The sequence below is a fragment of the Oncorhynchus mykiss genome, chromosome 11 (genome assembly GCF_057628025.1).
Source record: "Oncorhynchus mykiss isolate SJ-2025 chromosome 11, ASM5762802v1, whole genome shotgun sequence".
Taxonomy (NCBI): domain Eukaryota; kingdom Metazoa; phylum Chordata; class Actinopteri; order Salmoniformes; family Salmonidae; genus Oncorhynchus; species Oncorhynchus mykiss.
This window is the reverse complement of record NC_143032.1, coordinates 10,749,913-10,773,631: the sequence shown is the minus strand read 5'-3', so window position 1 is coordinate 10,773,631 and position 23,719 is coordinate 10,749,913. Positions and strand designations below refer to the sequence as shown.

At 46.7% G+C, this 23,719-nt stretch overlaps 1 protein-coding gene across 2 annotated transcripts in view; it reads right to left on the bottom strand.

The window, feature by feature from the left end:
* LOC110536547 (piezo-type mechanosensitive ion channel component 2) overlaps nt 1-23,719 on the bottom strand; it is a 205,856-nt gene that overhangs the window by 53,282 nt on the left and 128,855 nt on the right. For both annotated transcript variants that reach the window (XM_036934820.2, XM_090189325.1), the window contains exons 8-18: nt 21,102-21,270; nt 16,787-16,912; nt 16,519-16,554; nt 16,173-16,290; nt 15,740-15,915; nt 11,842-12,190; nt 10,608-10,807; nt 10,135-10,283; nt 9,627-9,800; nt 7,994-8,235; nt 80-240 (exon numbers count right to left, since the gene is read on the bottom strand). In XM_036934820.2, coding sequence (XP_036790715.2) covers nt 80-240; nt 7,994-8,235; nt 9,627-9,800; nt 10,135-10,283; nt 10,608-10,807; nt 11,842-12,190; nt 15,740-15,915; nt 16,173-16,290; nt 16,519-16,554; nt 16,787-16,912; nt 21,102-21,270 — 1,900 coding nt within the window. The remainder of the gene's footprint in view (nt 1-79; nt 241-7,993; nt 8,236-9,626; nt 9,801-10,134; nt 10,284-10,607; nt 10,808-11,841; nt 12,191-15,739; nt 15,916-16,172; nt 16,291-16,518; nt 16,555-16,786; nt 16,913-21,101; nt 21,271-23,719) is intronic.

Sequence of the window (23,719 nt, the reverse complement as noted above, 5' to 3'; positions counted from 1 at the left end):
ACATTGTAGAGACCATTTAGAGAGCACGTGAACTGTATTCTCCTTGCAATCTTGATGAGATGGTGGCTGATTAGGTCACCTCTTTGACTGAGACCCAGATGATGTAGGAGGAGACGATCTTGATGATGTGGAGCTCCAGGAGCCACCAGACGGTCAGCTGCAGCTGCTGGAAGTACTGCAGGAACTTGAGGAAGAGCACCGTGAGGCGGTCCACCACCAGATACCACTTACTCCTCAGGTCTGGGAGAGGAAAGGGAGAGGAGAGGGAGAGGAGAGGGTGGGGGAGAGGGAGAGGAGAGGGAGGGGAGAGGAGAGGGGGAGGAAGAGAGGGAGAGGAGAGGGAGAGGAGGAGAGGGAGAGGGAGAGGGGGGAGAGGGGGAGGAGAGGGAGGGGAGAGGAGAGGGAGAGGAGGAGAGGGAGAGGAGAGGGAGGGGAGAGGAGAGGGGGAGGAGGAGAGGGAGAGGAGAGGGAGAGGAGGAGAGGGAGAGGGAGAGGGGGGAGAGGGGGAGGAGACAGAGAGAGTGAGAGAGAGTGAGTGAAAATGAGTGAGAGAGACTGTAAGAGAGCAATTTATGTTAATGAGTAGAAATGGAAACCTTGGACAATAAACCTTGGAGAAAACACTCACTAGCCTACAGTACACAGACCAGGGATCCCAAGTGCAGAGCTGAGACAGTCTACCACTAGAGGGCGCTGTTCCATTTTGAATAGTGGTGGATGGGGGGGACAACATCGACAGATCACACAGCTCTCTTCATTCAGTATAATGTGCCATCTGACACGATGCTTTACAAACAAGTGATACTCTCATCTGACCTTGGAATAACCTCTTTCACAACCTTTTCACAATCAGAAGAAAACCTTTTCACATCCAACTGTCTGATAGCCAACAACAGTGTCAGTGTCTTGATGCATTTACATTTCAGTCATTTAGCAGACTGACTTACAGTGCATCTACAGATAGCTAGGTGGGACAACCACATATCACAGTCAGACTGACTTACAGTGCATCTTCAGATAGCTAGGTGGGACAACCACATATCACAGTCATAGTGGGTACATTCATCTTCAGATAGCTAGGTGGGACAACCACATATCACAGTCACAGTGGGTACATTCATCTTCAGATAGCTAGGTGGGACAACCACATATCACAGTCACAGTGGGTACATTCATCTTCAGATAGCTAGGTGGGACAACCACATATCACAGTCATAGTGGGTACATTCATCTTCAGATAGCTAGGTGGGACAACCACATATCACAGTCAGACTGACTTACAGTGCATCTTCAGATAGCTAGGTGGGACAACCACATATCACAGTCATAGTGGGTACATTCATCTACAGATAGCTAGGTGGGACAACCACATATCACAGTCACAGTGGGTACATTCATCTACAGATAGCTAGGTGGGACAACCACATATCACAGTCACAGAGGGTACATTCATCTACAGGTAGCTAGGTGGGACAACCACATCACAGTCATAGTGGGTACATTCATCTTCAGATAGCTAGGTGGGACAACCACATATCACAGTCATAGTGGGTACATTCATCTTCAGATAGCTAGGTGGGACAACCACATATCACAGTCATAGTGGGTATATTCATCTTCAGATAGCTAGGTGGGACAACCACATATCACAGTCATAGTGGGTACATTAATCTTCAGATAGATAGGTGGGACAACCACATATCACAGTCACAGTGGGTACATTAATCTTCAGATAGCTAGGTGGGACAACCACATATCACAGTCACAGTGGGTACATTTCTCTTCAGATAGATAGGTGGGACAACCACATCACAGTCATAGTGGGTACATTCATCTTCAGATAGCTAGGTGGGACAACCATATATCACAGTCATAGTGGGTACATTCATATTCAGATAGCTAGGTGGGACAACCACATATCACAGTCACAGTGGGTACATTCATCTTCAGATAGCTAGGTGGGACAACCACATATCACAGTCACAGAGGGTACATTAATCTTCAGATAGCTAGGTGGGACAACCACATCACAGTCACAGTGGGTACATTCATCTTCAGATAGATATCTGGGACAACCACATATCACAGTCATAGTGGGTACATTCATCTTCAGATAGCTAGGTGGGACAACCATATATCACAGTCATAGTGGGTACATTCATATTCAGATAGCTAGGTGGGACAACCACATATCACAGTCACAGTGGGTACATTCATCTTCAGATAGCTAGGTGGGACAACCACATATCACAGTCATAGTGGGGACATTCATATTCAGATAGCTAGGTGGGACAACCACATATCAGTCATAGTGGGTACATTCATCTTCAGATAGCTAGGTGGGACAACCACATATCACAGTCACAGTGGGTACATTCATCTTCAGATAGCTAGGTGGGACAACCACATATCACAGTCATAGTGGGTACATTCATCTTCAGATAGCTAGGTGGGACAACCACATATCAGTCATAGTGGGTACATTCATCTTCAGATAGCTAGGTGGGACAACCACATATCAGTCATAGTGGGTACATTCATCTTCAGATAGCTAGGTGGGACAACCACATATCACAGTCAGACTGACTTACAGTGCATCTTCAGATAGCTAGGTGGGACAACCACATATCACAGTCATAGTGGGTACATTCATCTACAGATAGCTAGGTGGGACAACCACATATCACAGTCATAGTGGGTACATTCATCTTCAGATAGCTAGGTGGGACAACCACATTTCACAGTCATAGTGGGTACATTCATCTACAGATAGCTAGGTGGGACAACCACATATCACAGTCATAGTGGGTACATTCATCTACAGATAGCTAGGTGGGACAACCACATCACAGTCATAGTGGGTACATTCATCTTCAGATAGCTAGGTGGGACAACCACATATCACAGTCACAGTGGGTACATTCATCTACAGATAGCTAGGTGGGACAACCACATATCACAGTCATAGTGGGTACATTCATCTTCAGATAGCTAGGTGGGACAACCACATATCACAGTCACAGTGGGTACATTAATCTTCAGATAGCTAGGTGGGACAACCACATATCACAGTCACAGTGGGTACATTCATCTTCAGATAGCTAGGTGGGACAACCACATATCACAGTCATAGTGGGGACATTCATATTCAGATAGCTAGGTGGGACAACCACATATCAGTCATAGTGGGTACATTCATCTTCAGATAGCTAGGTGGGACAACCACATATCACAGTCACAGTGGGTACATTCATCTTCAGATAGCTAGGTGGGACAACCACATATCACAGTCATAGTGGGTACATTCATCTTCAGATAGCTAGGTGGGACAACCACATATCAGTCATAGTGGGTACATTCATCTTCAGATAGCTAGGTGGGACAACCACATATCAGTCATAGTGGGTACATTCATCTTCAGATAGCTAGGTGGGACAACCACATATCACAGTCAGACTGACTTACAGTGCATCTTCAGATAGCTAGGTGGGACAACCACATATCACAGTCATAGTGGGTACATTCATCTACAGATAGCTAGGTGGGACAACCACATATCACAGTCATAGTGGGTACATTCATCTTCAGATAGCTAGGTGGGACAACCACATTTCACAGTCATAGTGGGTACATTCATCTACAGATAGCTAGGTGGGACAACCACATATCACAGTCATAGTGGGTACATTCATCTACAGATAGCTAGGTGGGACAACCACATCACAGTCATAGTGGGTACATTCATCTTCAGATAGCTAGGTGGGACAACCACATATCACAGTCACAGTGGGTACATTCATCTACAGATAGCTAGGTGGGACAACCACATATCACAGTCATAGTGGGTACATTCATCTTCAGATAGCTAGGTGGGACAACCACATATCACAGTCACAGTGGGTACATTAATCTTCAGATAGCTAGGTGGGACAACCACATATCACAGTCACAGTGGGTACATTCATCTTCAGATAGCTAGGTGGGACAACCATATATCACAGTCATAGTGGGTACATTCATATTCAGATAGCTAGGTGGGACAACCACATATCACAGTCACAGTGGGTACATTCATCTTCAGATAGCTAGGTGGGACAACCACATATCACAGTCATAGTGGGGACATTCATATTCAGATAGCTAGGTGGGACAACCACATATCAGTCATAGTGGGTACATTCATCTTCAGATAGCTAGGTGGGACAACCACATATCACAGTCACAGTGGGTACATTCATCTTCAGATAGCTAGGTGGGACAACCACATATCACAGTCATAGTGGGTACATTCATCTTCAGATAGCTAGGTGGGACAACCACATATCAGTCATAGTGGGTACATTCATCTTCAGATAGCTAGGTGGGACAACCACATATCAGTCATAGTGGGTACATTCATCTTCAGATAGCTAGGTGGGACAACCACATATCACAGTCAGACTGACTTACAGTGCATCTTCAGATAGCTAGGTGGGACAACCACATATCACAGTCATAGTGGGTACATTCATCTACAGATAGCTAGGTGGGACAACCACATATCACAGTCATAGTGGGTACATTCATCTTCAGATAGCTAGGTGGGACAACCACATTTCACAGTCATAGTGGGTACATTCATCTACAGATAGCTAGGTGGGACAACCACATATCACAGTCATAGTGGGTACATTCATCTACAGATAGCTAGGTGGGACAACCACATCACAGTCATAGTGGGTACATTCATCTTCAGATAGCTAGGTGGGACAACCACATATCACAGTCACAGTGGGTACATTCATCTACAGATAGCTAGGTGGGACAACCACATATCACAGTCATAGTGGGTACATTCATCTTCAGATAGCTAGGTGGGACAACCACATATCACAGTCATAGTGGGTACATTCATCTTCAGATAGCTAGGTGGGACAACCACATATCACAGTCATAGTGGGCACAGCTATCAGCTGTCAGAGCTAGTAAGGGGGGGGGGGGGGGGGGGGGTGGGGTTGCTGTGTTTTAGATGTTTTCTGAAGATGGGCAGGGACTCTGCTGTCCTAGCTTCAGGGGGATGCTGGTTCTACCGTTGGGGTGCCAGGACAGGGAAGAGCTTGGAGTTGGGCTGAGTTCCAGTAGTCCAGATGGGAGATGACAAGTGCCTGGAATAGGACCTGTGCTGCTTCCTGTGTGATGTAGCATTGTACTCATAACAGAAGGAGACAGAGAGATAGATCACGTGGACACCTCTTCCACGTAACAGACACTGTGTTGTGTCTCTTCCTCTGACAAACACTGTGTTGTGTCACTTCCTCTGACAAACACTGTGTTGTGTCTCTTCTACGTAACAGACACTGTGTTGTGTCACTTCCTCTGACAGACACTGTGTTGTGTCTCTTCCTCTGACAGACACTGTGTTGTGTCACTTCCTCTGACAGACACTGTGTTGTGTCTCTTCTACGTAACAGACACTGTGTTGTGTCTCTTCCTCTGACAGACACTGTGTTGTGTCTCTTCCTCTGACAGACACTGTGTTGTGTCTCTACCTCTGACAGACACTGTGTTGTGTCACTTCCTCTAACAGACACTGTGTTGTGTCTCTTCTTCTGACAGACACTGCGTTGTGTCACTTCCACGTAACAGACACTGTGTTGTGTCTCTTCCTCTGACAGACACTGTGTTGTGTCACTTCCTCTGACAGACACTGTGTTGTGTCTCTTCCTCTGACAGACACTGCGTTGTGTCTCTTCATCTGACAGACACTGTGTTGTGTCTCTTCCTCTGACAGACACTGTGTTGTGTCTCTTCCTCTGACAGACACTGTGTTGTGTCACTTCCTCTGACAGACACTGTGTTGTGTCTCTTCCTCTGACAGACACTGCGTTGTGTCTCTTCATCTGACAGACACTGTGTTGTGTCACTTCCTCTGACAGACACTGCGTTGTGTCACTTCCTCTGACAGACACTGTGTTGTGTCTCTTCCTCTGACAGACACTGTGTTGTGTCTCTTCCTCTGACAGACACTGTGTTGTGTCACTTCCTCTGACAGACACTGTGTTGTGTCACTTCCTCTGACAAACACTGTGTTGTGTCTCTTCCTCTGACAGACACTGTGTTGTGTCTCTTCCTCTGACAGACACTGTGTTGTGTCACTTCCTCTGACAGACACTGTGTTGTGTCTCTTCCTCTGACAGACACTGTGTTGTGTCTCTTCCTCTGACAGACACTGTGTTGTGTCTCTTCCTCTGACAGACACTGTGTTGTGTCTCTTCCTCTGACAGACACTGTGTTGTGTCACTTCCTCTGACAGACACTGTGTTGTGTCTCTTCCTCTGACAGACACTGTGTTGTGTCACTTCCTCTGACAGACACTGTGTTGTGTCTCTTCCTCTGACAGACACTGTGTTGTGTCTCTTCCTCTGACAGACACTGCGTTGTGTCACTTCCTCTGACAAACACTGTGTTGTGTCTCTTCATCTGACAGACACTGTGTTGTGTCTCTTCCTCTGACAGACACTGTGTTGTGTCTCTTCCTCTGACAGACACTGTGTTGTGTCTCTTCCTCTGACAGACACTGTGTTGTGTCTCTTCCTCTGACAAACACTGTGTTGTGTCTCTTCCACGTAACAGACACTGTGTTGTGTCTCTTCCTCTGACAGACACTGTGTTGTGTCTCTTCCTCTGACAGACACTGTGTTGTGTCTCTTCCACGTAACAGACACTGTGTTGTGTCTCTTCCATGTGTGATTTACTCTCCTTGTCTATATGTGATCGGGCTGAGGGGATTTCAGCACATTCTGGGCATGGTGGCATTGTGTCATCACGCACACACAGCGCACACACAAAGCACACGCACACATACACACAAAGCCCACACACACACACAATACACCTAAAGCCCTCACACACCCAAAGCACACACACAAACACATATTTTATTATTTATTATTGTTGTTGTTGCATTTTCGAGAAGGAACCTGCAAGTAAGAATTTCATTGGACAGTGTATACCAATGTGTATCCTGTACATACGACTAATAAAACCAAAACTTGATATTCAAACTCATTCTTTCTTCAGCAGGAAACAGATGTTAAACAGCCCAAGCATTGTTCTGTCAAGACACTGAGACAGCATCAGGGTTCAGACACACACACACACACACACACACACACACACACACACACACACACACAGAAATCCCCTCAGCCCGGTCAAACAGAGGAACGACTGTGGAGACAGTGTGTTGAGCAGCCTGTAGTCAGCATCAAATGAACACACCATTCAGTGGGAAAAGACCACTAGAGAACTGCATGCAGCCTGTAACTACAGTATGGGACTTCAACCACTGAAATCCTCCAAACTAACTATAGCTGGCAGCGTTTTGCATAAAGGACAGCGTAACAACCATGAGAACCTATGAGAAAATACCTCTGAGAAAGAGGTGTGTCCAAAGAGGTGTGTCCAGAGTACCATGATAGAATGATACATACTGGAGGAGCACGGCCCTAGTTAAACACCAAGCTGGTTTTCTCATCCAACAATCTAGACACTTCCATTGCCATCTGTCTCTCTCTGTCTCTCTCTCTCTCTGTGTGTGTGTCTCTCTCTCTCTCTCTCTCTCTCTCTCTCTCTCTCTCTCTCTGTCTCTCTCTCTCTCTCTCTCTCGCTCTCTCTCTCTCGCTCTCTCTCTCTCTCTCTGCCTCTCTCTCTCTCGCTCTCTGTCTCTCTGCTTCTCTCTCTCTCTCTCTCTCTGTCTCTCTCTCTCTCTCTCTGTCTCTCTCCCTTTCTCTCTCTCTCTGTCTCTCTCCCTCTCTCTCTCTCTCTATCTGTCTCTCTCTCTCTCTATCTGTCTCTCTCTCTCTTTCTCTCCCTCTCCCTCTCCCTCTCTCCATCTCTCTCTCTCTCTCTCTCTCTCTCTCTCTCTCTCTCTGTGCCTGATTCCTCGTCGCTCCAATAAAGCCCTAGTGTAGTGGGATATGTCACAATCACGTCAAATCAATGACGTAGGTACCTGACATCTCGTCGAACGGGGACTCCGCCTTTCTGCAGTTCTCCAGGGGTTCTTCATACCTCTTCTCCTCCTCCTCTTCCTCCTCCTCCTCCTCCTCATAACTTCTCTTCTTCTCCTCCTCCTCCTTCCCATCTTCCTCTTCCAGCTGCACCTTCTCCCCAGCCTCCTCGTCTTTGGTGGTCACAGTGAGGGTGGGTTTGATGAGAGAGATATCTGCCAGACTGCCATCTAGGTGCACCAGCCTGGGAGTGGAGATAGAAATAGACTGACTAGAACAGACAAAGCTCCTAATAGTTGTCCCTCTAGTTCTAGGGAGGCACTGTCAGACTGGGTCCCTGCAGTTTTCTAGAGAGAATTTGTTCTGTCTGCTTCCCTTCATGACCACTTGTCTCAAAGTGATTTTAAATAAAGAGAGTGCAACCAGTCCATACAGCAACTTCTTCCTCATAACATGTGGAAGAAGTGGTATTCTAACTTATGGAGAAATTATTTAACATCTACTCGCAATCTCCCAAATCAAACTAGGGAGTGGCTGCGGATCTGACTTTTCTGGACCCCTCTTCTCGACATCTAAAGGTGTCACGTTCTGACCTTAGTTCTTTTGTTATGTCTTTATTTTAGTATGGTCAGGGCGTGAGTTGGGGTGGGTTATCTATGTTCGTTTTTCTATGTTGTGTTTTGTGTTTGGCCTGGTATAGTTCTCAATCAGAGGCAGGTGTCGTTAGTTGTAGCTGCACCTTTGACAGTGGTACATGTAATACACAGAACGTGGTTTCTGTAGTCAACAATGCTACATTCGTGCCTTGCATAACAACAACTAGTTAGCTAATACTAAATCAGGCACCCTAAAACTGATGGTACAACAGGCACTCTAATGGTATAACAGGCACCATAATGGTACAGCAAGCACCATAATGGTACAACAGGCACCATAATGGTACAACAGGCACCATAACGGTACAACAGGCACCATAATGGTACAACAGGCACCCTAATGGATTAACATGCACCATACTGGTATAGCAGGCACCATAATGGTACAACAGGCACCATAATGGTACAACAGGCACTCTAATGGTATAACAGGCACTCTAATGGTACAACAGGTAAGGACAAAAGGATCAGAGAGAGGGGGCATTACAGTTCAACTACCAGCCAGTGGGGGCATGGGTAATGGATAGCCATGGTGGATTTCACCTCAATGAATTGCCGGACAGAGTATGGAAAGTTTTAATTCAATCAGAGGCTGCTAGAGACCAATACTAGACCTGCGGTTCCCAACCTTGTCTGTTCCAGGATCCCCAAATCACAGCCAAACCCTCCAGGACCACCATCCGTGGAGTCACATATCTTAGCGGTCACACTTGGTCCATTTTAGCAGTGAATGTAACAAACTAAAGGCCTATTATTAATATAAACCATTTGCATTGTGAAAAGTAATGTAAAACCTGTAAAAGAAAAACAGCACTGATATTGAAGTTAATTGAATAGGTGGAACGACATGCTTTTTTGGGGGAAGAGTTTTGAATCCTGTGACACTTAGTGGGACTCAGGTCAGAAAAACAGTCAATTGCATGGGCACTGCCAGAGAGACACAACTTATTTTCCAGTGTGTAGTCCGCGTGACACTCACCTGGTGATCGTGCTCTTCTGTTTGTCAGCCACCGTCTTGATGTCAGTGAGCAGGAGGAAGCGCTGGTGGAAGTAGTGCAGGTGGAGGATGCAGACCAACAGGAAGGAGGTGGGGATGAAGATCCTCGTGAACAGAGCCGGGACAGAGAACTTCTCCAGACCCAGGTCCTCCAGTCTACACAGGGAGAGACAGGAGGAGGAGGGCGGTTGACACGGAACGACAGACACACACACACACACACACTCTCACACTCTCTCACACACACTCTCTCACACACACACACTCTCACACACACACACACACACACACACACACACACTCACACACACACACACACACACACACACACACACACACACACACACACACACACACACACACACACACACACACACACACACACACACACACACACACACACACACACACACACACACACACACATACACACACTCTCTCTCTCTCTCTCTCTCTCTCTCTCTCTCTCTCTTCATATGTTTTTACTCACTTGTCCTTGCTCATGCCGGTCATGTTGAACCAGACGTGGATGGAGGAGTCAAACTGGAAGGTGTAGATCAGGATGAGGACCAACATGGTGTACACCACCACAGACATCCAGAAGTACTTCAGCATGCTTCTCCACCACTCATAGTGCACCTGGTGATGGTCAGAGAGAACGTTACACAACTTTTACACCTATCTTCAGATCACCATCCACTACTACACTATGTGTAGTTTTAAATATACATTTTAGTCAACAGCAGACGCTCTTATCCAGAGCAACCTACAGCAGTGAGTGCATACATTTCCGTACTTTTTCGTGCACTCCAGAAGCACAGAAATGGTGTACGTGGAGTGCACTTGATTTAGTAGTACGGAACCAAAGGAAGGTCCCGAATGGTGCATCAGCCCTGGGCTAGATGAAAAACCTGCACAGAGCCACCCGGACAGGAAGGTACAGTAAGCCCACAGTAACAGCACCTGGTAGCAGGCCACGCAGAAGAGGAGCAGCATCATGTAGATGATCTTGTACATGACGATGCGTCCCTCGAAGCTGACGAAGAAGAACATCCCGGCGCAGATGTAGATCCAGTACTTGTTCAACATGGCCATGAGCGTGTTGCCTAGCACCTCCATCATCTCTCTGTGTCCACCGCTCTCATCCATCACCTCCTTGTCCTCTATAAGAAGAGCATGGGAAGGAAGAGCTGAAGCAATGACATAGAAGATGACAACAACAACTACAACAACAGCAGCAACTACAGCAACTACAACAAAAGCAACAACAACAGCAACAACAACAGCAACAACAACAGCAACAACAACAGCAACAACAACAGCACAACTAAGGCATGAAGTAGTTTATGTTTTGTGTAAAACAAATGGAGGTGATTAATGTCTTTCTTGACACCTGTGAGGTTACCAATAGAGCAGAATTCTAATTCAAGACACGCTTATATTTAATTTAAATAATGAATTCATGTCAATCGGAGGTGTTTGTGAAAGTTTGCATTACATGTGTTCATCTGGGGGAGGGGTCACTTATGAACTCATCATAAGGGGGCCACAGTGGCTCAAGGGTCTGCATACCCACATCCATACCCACAAATTGCAGTCAGAGCTGTAGCCTTTTGGCGGCCCCAATAGCATTTCCACCTTACGAGCAAACCATTTTCGCGGCTTCGCTTTTATGTTACAGTTTTAAAGCAAGTTTGCTGCAATTCTACACATTTTTCCATGAGGCGGAAAGAAGATTTAGCAAATGTATAACTAATTTAATGCAATTCTAGTGATTTTGCCATGGGGTGGAGAGAAATGTTTGCACTTTGAATATGATATCTGAGTGAGAGTGACTAACAAAATCAATGGGGCATCCCGGTCGGTAATTTGACCATGATTACCAATCTAAAAATGTTTTTTTCTGACATGGCTAATTGAATGACTGTCAGTTACATAACAAGAGAAAAACTGCTGATACACAACCAACTTTCTAAATTGCACCTTGTGTATTCTACTATTCTAACTTGTAAGTTGTAAGTTGAGACCATGTTCCCGAAATTGATCCGCGGGCCACCAGTTATCCATACCTGCTGTACATACTCTAACCAGAAACTCTCAGTCAGACAGACAGACAGTCAGTCAGACAGACGGAAAGAAGGACAGACAGATAGGCCAACAGACAGAGACTGACTGACAGACTCAGGGGCTGTCTTACCCTTCTTGTGGGTATGGATGACCCTGATGCCCGACAGCACCTCCTCTTCTCTCTGGCTCTCCTTCCTCTCTGTCAACGCCTGTCTCAGCAGCAGCCAGAAACTCAGCAGGCACAGCATCTTGGACCCCAGTTCCCGGAAGGGCACCTCTTTCTTTAAGAAAAGCCCGGGCACGGGTTGGAGGAGCTCAAAGCTCCAGATATACTGTAGGATGATCAACAGGTTCCCATAGAACACCATGAAGGGGGAGGTGGTCATGGTGTACCGACGGCGGTCGCGTACCATCCACAGCGTGCAGGACCAGATGAGAAACACAAAGGTCAGCCAGCTGACATAAGTGATACTCCACGCCTGGGAGGGAAGGAAAGATGGGGAGGGAGAGAAGGAAAGATGGGGAGGGAGAGATGGGGAGGGAGGGGAGAGATGGGGAGGGAGAGATGGGGAGGGAGGTGAGGGATGGGAGGGAGAGAAGGAAAGATGGGGAGTGAGAGATGGGGAGGAAGGGGAGAGATGGGGAGGGAGAGAGATATGGGGAGGGAGGGGAGAGATGGGGAGGGAGAGATGGGGAGGGAGAGAAGGAAAGATGGGGAGGGAGAGATGGGGGGGAGGGGAGAGATGGGGAGGGAGAGATGGGGAGGGAGGGGAGAGATGGGGAGGGAGAGATGGGGAGGGAGGGGAGAGATGGGGAGGGAGGGGAGAGATGGGAAGGGAGGGAGGGAGGGAGGGAGGGAGGGAGGGAGGGAGGGAGGGAGGGAGGGGGGGAGGGAGGGAGGGAGGGAGGGAGGGAGGGAGGGAGGGAGGGAGGGAGGGAGGGAGGGAAAGATGGGGAGGGAGGAAGGGAGGGAGAGTAAGAGAGAGAAAGCTAGATCATCAAGCCACTAATAATAAAGGTTAAGCATCACACATCATCGATATCACTGGTGTTGCTAAAAGGAACCACTTTAGTGAGAGCAGCCACTGGCACAACACGGCACGACACGACACGACACAACACGGCACAACACGGCACAACACGACACAACACGGCACAACACGACACAACACGGCATAACACGGCACGACACGGCACAACACAACACGGCACAACACAACACGGCACAACACGGCACAACACAACACTGCACAACATGGCACAACACGGCACAACACGACATGACACGGCACAACACAACACGGCACAACACGACACAACACAACACGGCATAACACGACACGGCACAACACGACACGACACGACACAACACGGCACAACACAACACGGCACAACACGGCACAACACGACACAACATGACAAGGCACAACAAGGAACAACACGACACAACACGGCACAACACGACACGGCACAACACGACACAACACGGCACAACACGGCACGACATGACACGGCACAACACGACACGACACAACACGGCACAACACGACACAACACGGCACAACACGGCACAACACAACACAACACGACACGGCACAATAAGGAACAACACGACACAACACAACACGGCACAACACGACACAACACGGCACAACACGGCACGACACAACACGACACAACACGGCACAACACGGCACGACACGGCACGACACGACATGACACGGCACAGCACGGCACAACACGACATGACACGGCACAACACAACACAACACGACACAACACGACACAACACGGCACCACACGGCACAACACGACATGACACGGCACAACACGACACGACACAACACGGCACAACACGACACAACACGGCACAACACGGCACAACACGACACAACACGACACGGCACAACACGGCACAACACGACACAACACGGCACGACACGGCACGACACGGCACGACACGACACGACACGGCACGACACGGCACGACACGACACGGCACAACACGACACAACACGACACGACACGGCACGACACGACACGGCATAACACGGCACGACACGGCACGACACGACACGACACGGCACGACACGGCATAACACGACACAACACGACACGACACGGCATGACACGGCATAACACGACACAACACGACACGACACGGCACGACACGACATTACACGACATAACACGGCACAACACGGCATAACACGGCACGACACGGCATAACACAACACGGCATGACACGGCATGACACGACATGACACGACACAACACGACATGACACGGCACAACACGACATGACACGGCACAACACGGCACAACACGGCACAACACGACACAACACGACATAACACGGCATAACACGGCACGACACGGCATGACACGGCACGACACGACACGGCACGGCACGGCACGACACGGCATAACACGGCACAACACGGCATAACACGTGTAACAGTTTAATTTTAGACCGTCCCCTCGCCCATACCCGGGCGCGAACCAGGGACCTTCTGCACACATCAACAACTGACACCTACGAAGCGTCGTTACCCATCGCTCCACAAAAGCCGCGGCCCTTGCAGAGCAAGGGGAACTACTACTTCAAGGTCTCAGAGCAAGTGACGTCACTGATTGAAACGCTATTTAGCGCCCACGCTAACTAAGCTAGCCGTTTCACATCCGTTACACTCACCCCCCTTTTGACCTTCCTCCTTTTTCCGCAGCAACCAGTAATCCGGGTCAACAGCATCAATGTAACAGTACAAATTTAGACCGTCCCCTCGCCCATACCCGGGCGCGAACTAGGGACCTTCTGCACACATCAACAGTCACCCTCGAAGCATCGTTACCCATCGCTCCACAAAAGCCGCGGCTCTTGCAGAGCAAGGGGAACTACTACTTCAAGGTCTCAGAGCAAGTGACGTCACTGATTGAAACGCTATTTAGCGCCCACGCTAACTAAGCTAGCCGTTTCACATCCGTTACACACGGCACAACACGGCACAACACGGCACAACACGGCACGACACGACATGACAAGACACGGCATAACACGACATAACACGGCATGACACGGCACGACACGGCACAACACGGCACGACACGACACGACACGACATGACACGACACAACACAACATGACACGACACAACACGACATAACACGGCATAACACGGCACGACACAACACGACACGACACGACATTACACGGCATAACACGGCATAACACGACATAACACGACATAACACGGCATAACACGGCACAACACGACACAACACGGCACAACACGACACAACACGGCACAACACGACACAACACGGCATAACACGACACAACACGGCATAACACGACATAACACGACATAACACGACATAACACGACATAACACAATGTCCTTTAACCAACAGATCAAATGAAGTGACACTCTTCTTAGATGTGTAAAACAGAGTGCAGGCCATGGTTGTTTCTCAAGAGAGAGGACGGCCTTCCACCCATCCATCCCCCCCACCACCTTTCTACCTACCAGTGACCTCAGAAGTGCTCTACTAACCAACACACATCTGTATGAGGTGACGCTTCAGTACTATATGGTACACATCACCCAGGGCCAACCGGGGCTGGCTGCAAGCTGTCATCGCTAATGACTAAATGGGCCACTGAGACGCTGTGTGTGTGTGTGGATCCTGAAGCCCTCTCCTGGGACTGAAAAGGCTGACTGTTCCTTACTCCTCCTCCTCCTCTGACAGACAAACAGCCAGACACACAGACAGCCAGCCAGCCAGCCAGCCAGCCAGCCAGCCAGCCAGAGACAGAGACAGAGAGAGACAGAGAGAGACAGACAGAGACAGAGACAGAGACAGAGACAGACAGACAGACAGACAGACAGACAGACAGACAGACAGACAGACAGACAGACAGCCAGCCAGCCAGCCAGAGAGACAGAGAGACAGAGAGACAGAGAGACAGAGAGACAGAGAGAGAGACAGACAGACAGACAGACAGACAGACAGACAGACAGACTCACCATCATTGCAATGAGAGCACAGATGTAGCTTTGCTTCATGATGAACCTGAAGGCCGTGACCACCGCATTAGCTCGCGCCATTCCTTCCCCCGGCGCAGTCGCCCACGCCATCGCCCCTGCATCCATCTCTTCTTTCAAACCTTCACCCTGCACAACCACCACCTCATACACACTCCCTGTAGGATGGAGGAAAGGGAGGGAGGGAAGGAAGGAGGGAGAGCGAGAGCAGACAGCATCACGAGCGAGCTACCGGATGTTAACCATTAACTAATAACCATAGTCAGCCTTGGGAAGCAAAGCCCCGTCCTTTTTCACACTCCCTGGGATTTTCTTATGAACCAGGCAAATTTCCCCAAAGTGCTGCTGTTTCCCAGCACGAGGTCTGTGTACGACAGGGTGAAGGTCTCAGTCCCTATATGTGGGTGATACTAACCCAGATCTGGCCCTGGTTGGCCTGGTTTGTACTGCGGTGTGGAGTGCAGGTCCAGCCCCAGCAGCCCGTTGGTGTGGACATAGTCCGGAGGAGACCCGTTGGAAATTACTATCAAAACCTGGGGTAGAAAAACACCTTCAGCTGGGAGATTCACAATAGCACGTTTATGTACGTTTATCAATGCGGTAACATCAATGTATTTGCTTGTCCAATAGCTTTTTGTATTTGTTGACCAAGTGACATCTGATTGGGTCCGTTTTATAAGCAACTCGAAAACTCAAAAAGACCCCTCAAATATAGATAATCTTGCAAGTTACAAAATATAGCCAAGGAGTAGCACGCAAACCTCAGATGTGCTGTATCCGTCTTGGGTTGAAAGAAGCTGGAGAAAACAAATGAAGAATACATTGAGACTGCCCTTATATGATACTCATGTTCGCTTACAAACACACGGTGACAGGATATTGTCATGCACGACACCTTACACACTGTCTCGTTACACTCGGGCATTACAGGGCCACGAAAAAACTTGGACAACATGAACCAAACAGGAACATCAAAAGAAATCGGTGTGTGAGATATTACTACAGTACATATTCCGGATGTTTGTTTACGTTTCTGTCATCTGTTTGGTGAGCCATGCGCCACACTTCTCTCCTCTTCTCTGCTGTGGAGGTGATGTCATCGACCATAGGCTCCTCCCCTTCACCCAGTTCTCCCCCTTCGCCCTCACCAGGCACCTGCGAAATAGATCAGTGGAAAAACAAACCAAAAACATGTAGTGTACGGTACGGTAAATGTGGGTGATTGGGTATTCTATACATTTCCAAGAACTGTGGATGTGAGGAAGAATGTACAGATATCCTTGGCACATATTGACTTGAGTGACTCACCTTTCAATTAGGAAAATAGGGTTCAACAAATCTACGCTGCACCAAAATGGTGGATGTGTTACAGTAGACAGTAGACCCTATTCAGCAGAGTGGATTCCATAGGCAGGGTTGGGTGGATTACAAGACAAATGTAATCCATTACTAATTACAGTTACATGAAGAAGAAAAAAGTAATCAGTGACTTAATCCTTTGGATGACTCAAAATGAGTAACATAATCTGATTACTTTTGGACTACACCAAGGCATATTTTTTTAACAATGACGGCCTATCCCGGCCAAACCCTAACCCGGACAACAGGGAAATTGTCTCTGCGTACTGAAACAGTTAAGATCAGGGATATTGCATATGCGTTTTAAAGCAGGTAAGATCAGGGAGATTGCCTATGTGTATTGAAACAGGTAAGATCAGAGATATTGGCTCTGCGTATTGAAACAGGTATGATCAGGGATATTGCCTCTGCGTAGTGAAAGAAGTAAGATCAGGGATATTGCCTCTGCGTATTGAAACAGGTAAGATCAGGGATATTGCCTCTGCGTATTGAAACAGATAAGATCAGGGATATTGTCTCTGCGTATTGAAACAGGTATTGTAGTGAACTGGAAGAGGAAAGACTATGTAACTATTGTGACCTTGGGGAAATAGGGAATGAAACTCATTTGATCCTCTATTGCCCTTTCTACCACAATATACGCTTGCTCTTATTCCAGAAAGCACACCAGATATGCCCCGGCATTATGAGGGATGAGGAGAAATATAAATGTTTTTTTGTCCATTGTGTATTTCCGTTTGCGGATTATTTACATAAAGCCTGGAATAAAATAAAAAAAGGCTACCTGTAATTAAATAGTAAAAATATTTATCTTCTATGTGGTTAATGGTGTGTATATAGATTGTGTAGAGGCTTGTCTACCACATGTATCTTCTATGTGGTTAATGGTGTGTATATAGATTGTGTATAGGCTTGTCTACCACATGTATCTTCTATGTGGTTAATGGTGTGTATATAGATTGTGTAGAGGCTTGTCTACCACATGTATCTTCTATGTGGTTAATGGTGTGTATATAGATTGTGTAGAGGCTTGTCTCCCATATGAATCTTCTCTTAGTGTCAGACTGGGTTCCAGTACCTTCTGTTTCTTTTTTGTCTGTATTTATTTGTCTGTTTATTGGTATGTTTGTATGTATGTATGTATGTATGTATGTGTGTGTGTGTGTGTGTGTGTGTGTGTGTGTGTGTGTGTGTGTGTGTGTGTGTGTATGTATGTATGTATGTATGTATGTATGTATGTATGTATGTATGTATGTGTGTGTATGTATGTATGTATGTATGTATGTATGTATGTATGTACTTACGTACGTATATAAACTCAGCAAAAAAATAAATCCCTTTTTCAGGACCCTGTCTTTCAAAGATAATTCGTAAAAATCCAAATAACTTCACAGATCTTCATTGTTAAGGGTTTAAACATTGTTTCCCATGCTTGTTCAATGAACCATAAACAGTTAATGAACATGCACCTGTGGAACGGTCGTTAAGACACAAACAGCTTACAGACAGTAGGCAATTAAGGTCACAGTAATGAAAACGTAGGACACTAAAGAGGCCTTTCTACGGACGCTGAAAAACACCAAAAGAAAGATGTCCAGGGTCCCTGCTCATCTGCATGAATGTGCCTTAGGCATGCTGCAAGGAGGCATGCGGACTGCAGATGTGGCCAGGGCAATAAATTCCAATGTCCGTACTGTGAGACGCCTTAGACAGCGCTACAGGGAGACAGAACGGACAGCTGATCGTCCTCGCAGTTACAGCCCGAAAGATGTTTCCACCCCCATGCTTCACAGTAGGTATGGTGTTCTTTGGATGCAACTCAGCATTCTTTGTCCTCCAAACACGACGAGTTGAGTTTTTACCAAAAAAATCCTATTTTGGTTTCATCTGACCATATGACATTCTCCCAATCTTCTTCTGGATCATCCAAATGCTCTCTAGCAAACTTCAGATGGGCCTGGACATGTACTGGCTTAAGCAGGGGGACACGTCTGGCACTGCAGGATTTGAGTTCCTGGCGGCGTAGTGTGTTAAGGCTTTGTTACTTTGGTCCCAGCTCTCTGCAGGTCATTCACTAGGTCCTCCAGTGTGGTTCTGGGATTTTTGCTCACTGTTCTTGTGATCATTTTGACCCCACAGGGTGAGATCTTGCGTGGCGCCCCAGATCGAGGGAGATTATCAGTGGTCTTGTATGTCTTCCATTTCCTTATAATTGCTCCCACAGTTGACTTCTTCAAACCAAGCTGCTTACCTATTGCAGATTCAACCAAGCTGCTTACCTATTGCCTGGGACAGGTCTAAAATTTTGTTTCTGGTGTCCTTGGACAGCTCTTTTGTCTTGGCCATAGTGGAGTTTGGAGTGTGACTGTTTGAGGTTGTGGAGGACAGGTGTCTTTTATACTGATAACAAGTTCAAACAGGTGTCATTGATACAGGTAACGAGTGGAGGACAGAGGAGCCTCTTAAAGAAGAAGTTACATTTCTGTGAGAGACAGAAATCTTGCTTGTTTGTAGGTGACCAAATAGTTATTTTCCACCATAATTTCCAAATAAATTCATAAAAAATCCTACAATGTGATTTTTTAGATTTTTTTTCTCATTTTGTCTGTCATAGTCGAAGTGTACCTATGATGAAAATTACAGGCCTCTCTCATCTTTTTAAGAGGGAGAACTTGCACAATTGGTGGCTGACTAAAAACTTTTTTGCCCCACTGTATGTATGTACATATGTACTGTATGTATGTATGTATGTATGTATGTATGTGTATGTATGTATGTATATTATTGTACTGCTCGAGGGATGTAATTATTGTCTGGATAACCGTATTGACTATTATGTATTGATGTATTGTATTTACTGATATATTTATTTTCACTCTTTATGTGATGGACAATGCAGAGAACACCAGAAGAAGAATCATCATTTAATTACCATAGTGAATTATTGTCATGTTTGTTAATGTGTCAATCAATCCCATAAGGGATGGGTTGCCAATTGGCGATTTGACACGAAAATAAAATGTCATTCATTCATTCATATAGCCTAATTAATGCTTATAGTTTGCTGTGTAATTGATAGGCCGACCCAACAGTACATTTAATGTATAGGCCTATGCACTCGCCGTGAATGACCGACGTGACTTCCCTTCGCTCAATGTAATAGTTGATAAATAAAATGGTGACTTACAGAAAGATTACGACCCTCTTCTTTTAAACATTAACAACTGTGTTTAAAACAGTGTTTCCCTCACATTCCTGCAAGTGCAGTGTGCACTATAAATACGCTACTAAGTAGCAAGCAGCAACTCTATGGAGTCCAGACAATTGTCTTATTGATATTCGATGAAGTAATCCTTAATGTAATCAGCAGTTCTTTAAGAATGTAATTGTAAACCCCCCCTTTTTTTAAGTAATCCGGGCTGATTACAATTGCTTCATTTTTGTAATTGGATTACGTAATATCCGTTTACATGTCATCTGTTACTACCCAACCCTGTCTATAGGGGAGCTCACCGTGTACCACTGGGGCACTGCCCCAAAATGGCCACCGTGTTACAGTAAAAGCAACTCACCGTGTACCACTGGGGCCCTGCCCCAAAATGGCCACCGTGTTACAGTAAAAGCAACTCACCGTGTACCACTGGGGCCCTGCCCCAAAATGGCCACCGTGTTACAGTAAAAGAAACTCACCGTGTACCACTGGGGCCCTGCCCCAAAATGGCCACCGTGTTACAGTAAAAGCAACTCACCGTGTACCACTGGGGCCCTGCCCCAAAATGGCCACCGTGTTACAGTAAAGGCAACTCACCGTGTACCACTGGGGCCCTGCCCTAAAATGGCCACCGTGTTACAGTAAAAGCAACTCACCGTGTACCACTGGGGCCCTGCCCCAAAATGGCCACCGTGTTACAGTAAAGGCAACTCACCGTGTACCACTGGGGCCCTGCCCCAAAATGGCCACCGTGTTACAGTAAAGGCAACTCACCGTGTCTGTGGGGTCCTGCAGCCAGAGGCGTATGAGTGTGGCCAGGGTGTAGTAGAGCAGCAGCAGCATGATGGGGTTGACATAGTGGTGCCAGGACAGCGCCGGGTTGACCCGGAACATCCAGGTGTGGGAGCAGTCAGTCTGGACCACTGACGAGATGCCAAACAGACTGGTGGAGAGAGGGAAAGGTAGGATGGAGGTGGGGAGGAGAGGATGGAGGGAGGGGAGGATGGAGGGAGGGAGGGAAAGGCAGGTTGGAGGGAGGGAGGGGAGGATGGAGGGAGGGAGGGGAGGGTGGAGAGAGCGAGGTAGGTAAAGGCAGGGTGGAGGGAGGGAGGGGAGGATGGAGAGTGGGAGGGAGGGAAAGGCAGGATGGAGGGGGGAGGCAGGGAGTATTATATCAGTTGTGCTGTCATCTCCATCTTGAAGTGTTCTTGACAACCACCTGCTTGGATTCTCCTCACCTCACATCAGCACACACACACACACACACACACTTTTAATGTTTTTTAAAGACAGTGTGCCATGTATTTTCAATTAGATAATGAATGTTGATAAAGTATGGGCTGCAGCCATGTGTGTTCCCCTCGTTTGCTCTCTCTCTCTCTCTCGCTCTCTCTCTCTCTCTGTCTCTCTCTCGCCCTCTCTCTCTCTCTGTCTCTCTCTCTCTCTCTCTCTCTCTCTCTCTCTCTAAAAACCCTTCAGGAGGCAAAACAACAACAGATGCCTCGGGGTAAGGGATAGAAAAGCGAGGGAGGATGGAAAGAGAGAAAAGAGACAGAGATGCCAAAGTGCACAACAGTTACTCCAGCAGTCTTTAATTTTGGGTTATACACAGTACCAGTCAAGTTTAGACACACATTCTCATTCAAGGGTTTTTCTTTACTATTACTATTTTCTACATTGTAGAATAATAGTGAAGACATCAAAACTATGAAATAACACATATGGAATCATGTAGTAACCAAAAAAGTGTAAAACAAATCAAAATATATTTTAGATTCTTTAAAGTAGCCACCCTTTGCCTTGATGACAGCTTTGCACACTCTTGGCATTCTCTCAACCAGCTTCATGAGGAATGATTTTCCAACAGTCTTGAAGTAGTTCCCACATATGCTGAGCACTTGTTGGTTGCTTTTCCTTTACTCTGCGGTCCAACTTAACCCTAACCATTTCAATTTGGATGAGGTCAGGTGATTGTGGAGGCCAGGTCATCTGATGCAGCACTCCATCACTCTCCTTCTTGGTTAAATAGCCCTTACACAGCCTGGAGGTGTGTTTTGGGTCATTGTCCTGTTGAAAAACAAATGATAGTCCCACTAAGCACAAACCAGATGGGATGGTGATTCTCTGTAGAATGATGTGGTAGCCATGCTGGTTAAGCGTGCCTTGAATTCTAAATAAATCACTGACAGTGTCACCAGCAAAGCAATCCAACACCCTCACACCTCCTCCTCCATGCTTCATGGTGGGATGCAGAGATCATCCGTTCATCTGACAAAAACACGGCGGTTGGAACCAATGATTTCAAATTTGGACTCATCAGACCAAAGGACCGATTTCCACCGATCTAATATCCATTGCTTGTGTTTCTTGGCCCAAGCAAGTCTCTTCTTATTATTGGTGTCCTCTAGTAGTGGTTTCTTTGCAGCAATTCGACCATGAAGGCCTGATTCACGCAGTTTCCTCTGAACAGTTGATGCCGAGACATGTCTGTTACTTGAACTCTGTGAACCATTTATTTGGGCTGCAATCTGAGGTGCAGTTATCTCTAATGAACTTATCCTCTGCAGCAGAGGTAACTCTGGGTATTCCTTTCCTGTGGCGGTCCTCATGAGAGCCAGTGTCGTCATAGCGCTTGATGGTTTTTGCAACTACATTTGAAGAAACTTTCAAAGTTCTTGACATGTTTTGTATTGACTGACCTTCATGTCTTAAAGTAATGATGGACTGTCATTTCTCTTTGCTTATTTGAGCTGTTCTTGCCATAATATTGACTTGGTGTTTTACCAAATGGGGCTATCTTCTGTTTACCACCCCTACCTTGTAACAACACAACTGATTGCCTCAAAAGCATTATGAAGGAAAGAAATCCCACAAATGAATTATTAGCAAGTCAGACCTGTTAATTTAAATGCATTCCAGGTGACTACCTCATGAAGCTGGTTGAGAGAATGCCAAGAGTGTGCAAAGCTGTCATCAAGGCAAAGGGTGGCGACTTCAAATAATCTACAATCTAAAATATATTTTGATTTGTTTAACACTTTTTTGGTTACTACATTATTCCATATGTGTTATTTCATAGTTTTGATGACTGGTACTGTATATATATCATGCTACTATAATTGACCGGAATTGTTTTCTTTGGGATCAAGGCCCTTGTGTCCTGTTAGGAGTAATGTAAGGTTGGCCTGTGATACTAACATTCTAAAACTGGAGCTTGTCTTATTAATAGTTAGACCTTAGAATTCACATCATAATGGAATACGATGGGTTTGGGTGTGTGGCTCTTTTCAACTCTGGCCAGAGTAAGAAAATATGAAGTGTAATTTCCTCTGCCTTCTTGGCATAGCCGATCTCCAAACCAGATGCTTTCATGCCCAAGCACTGCTGCCACA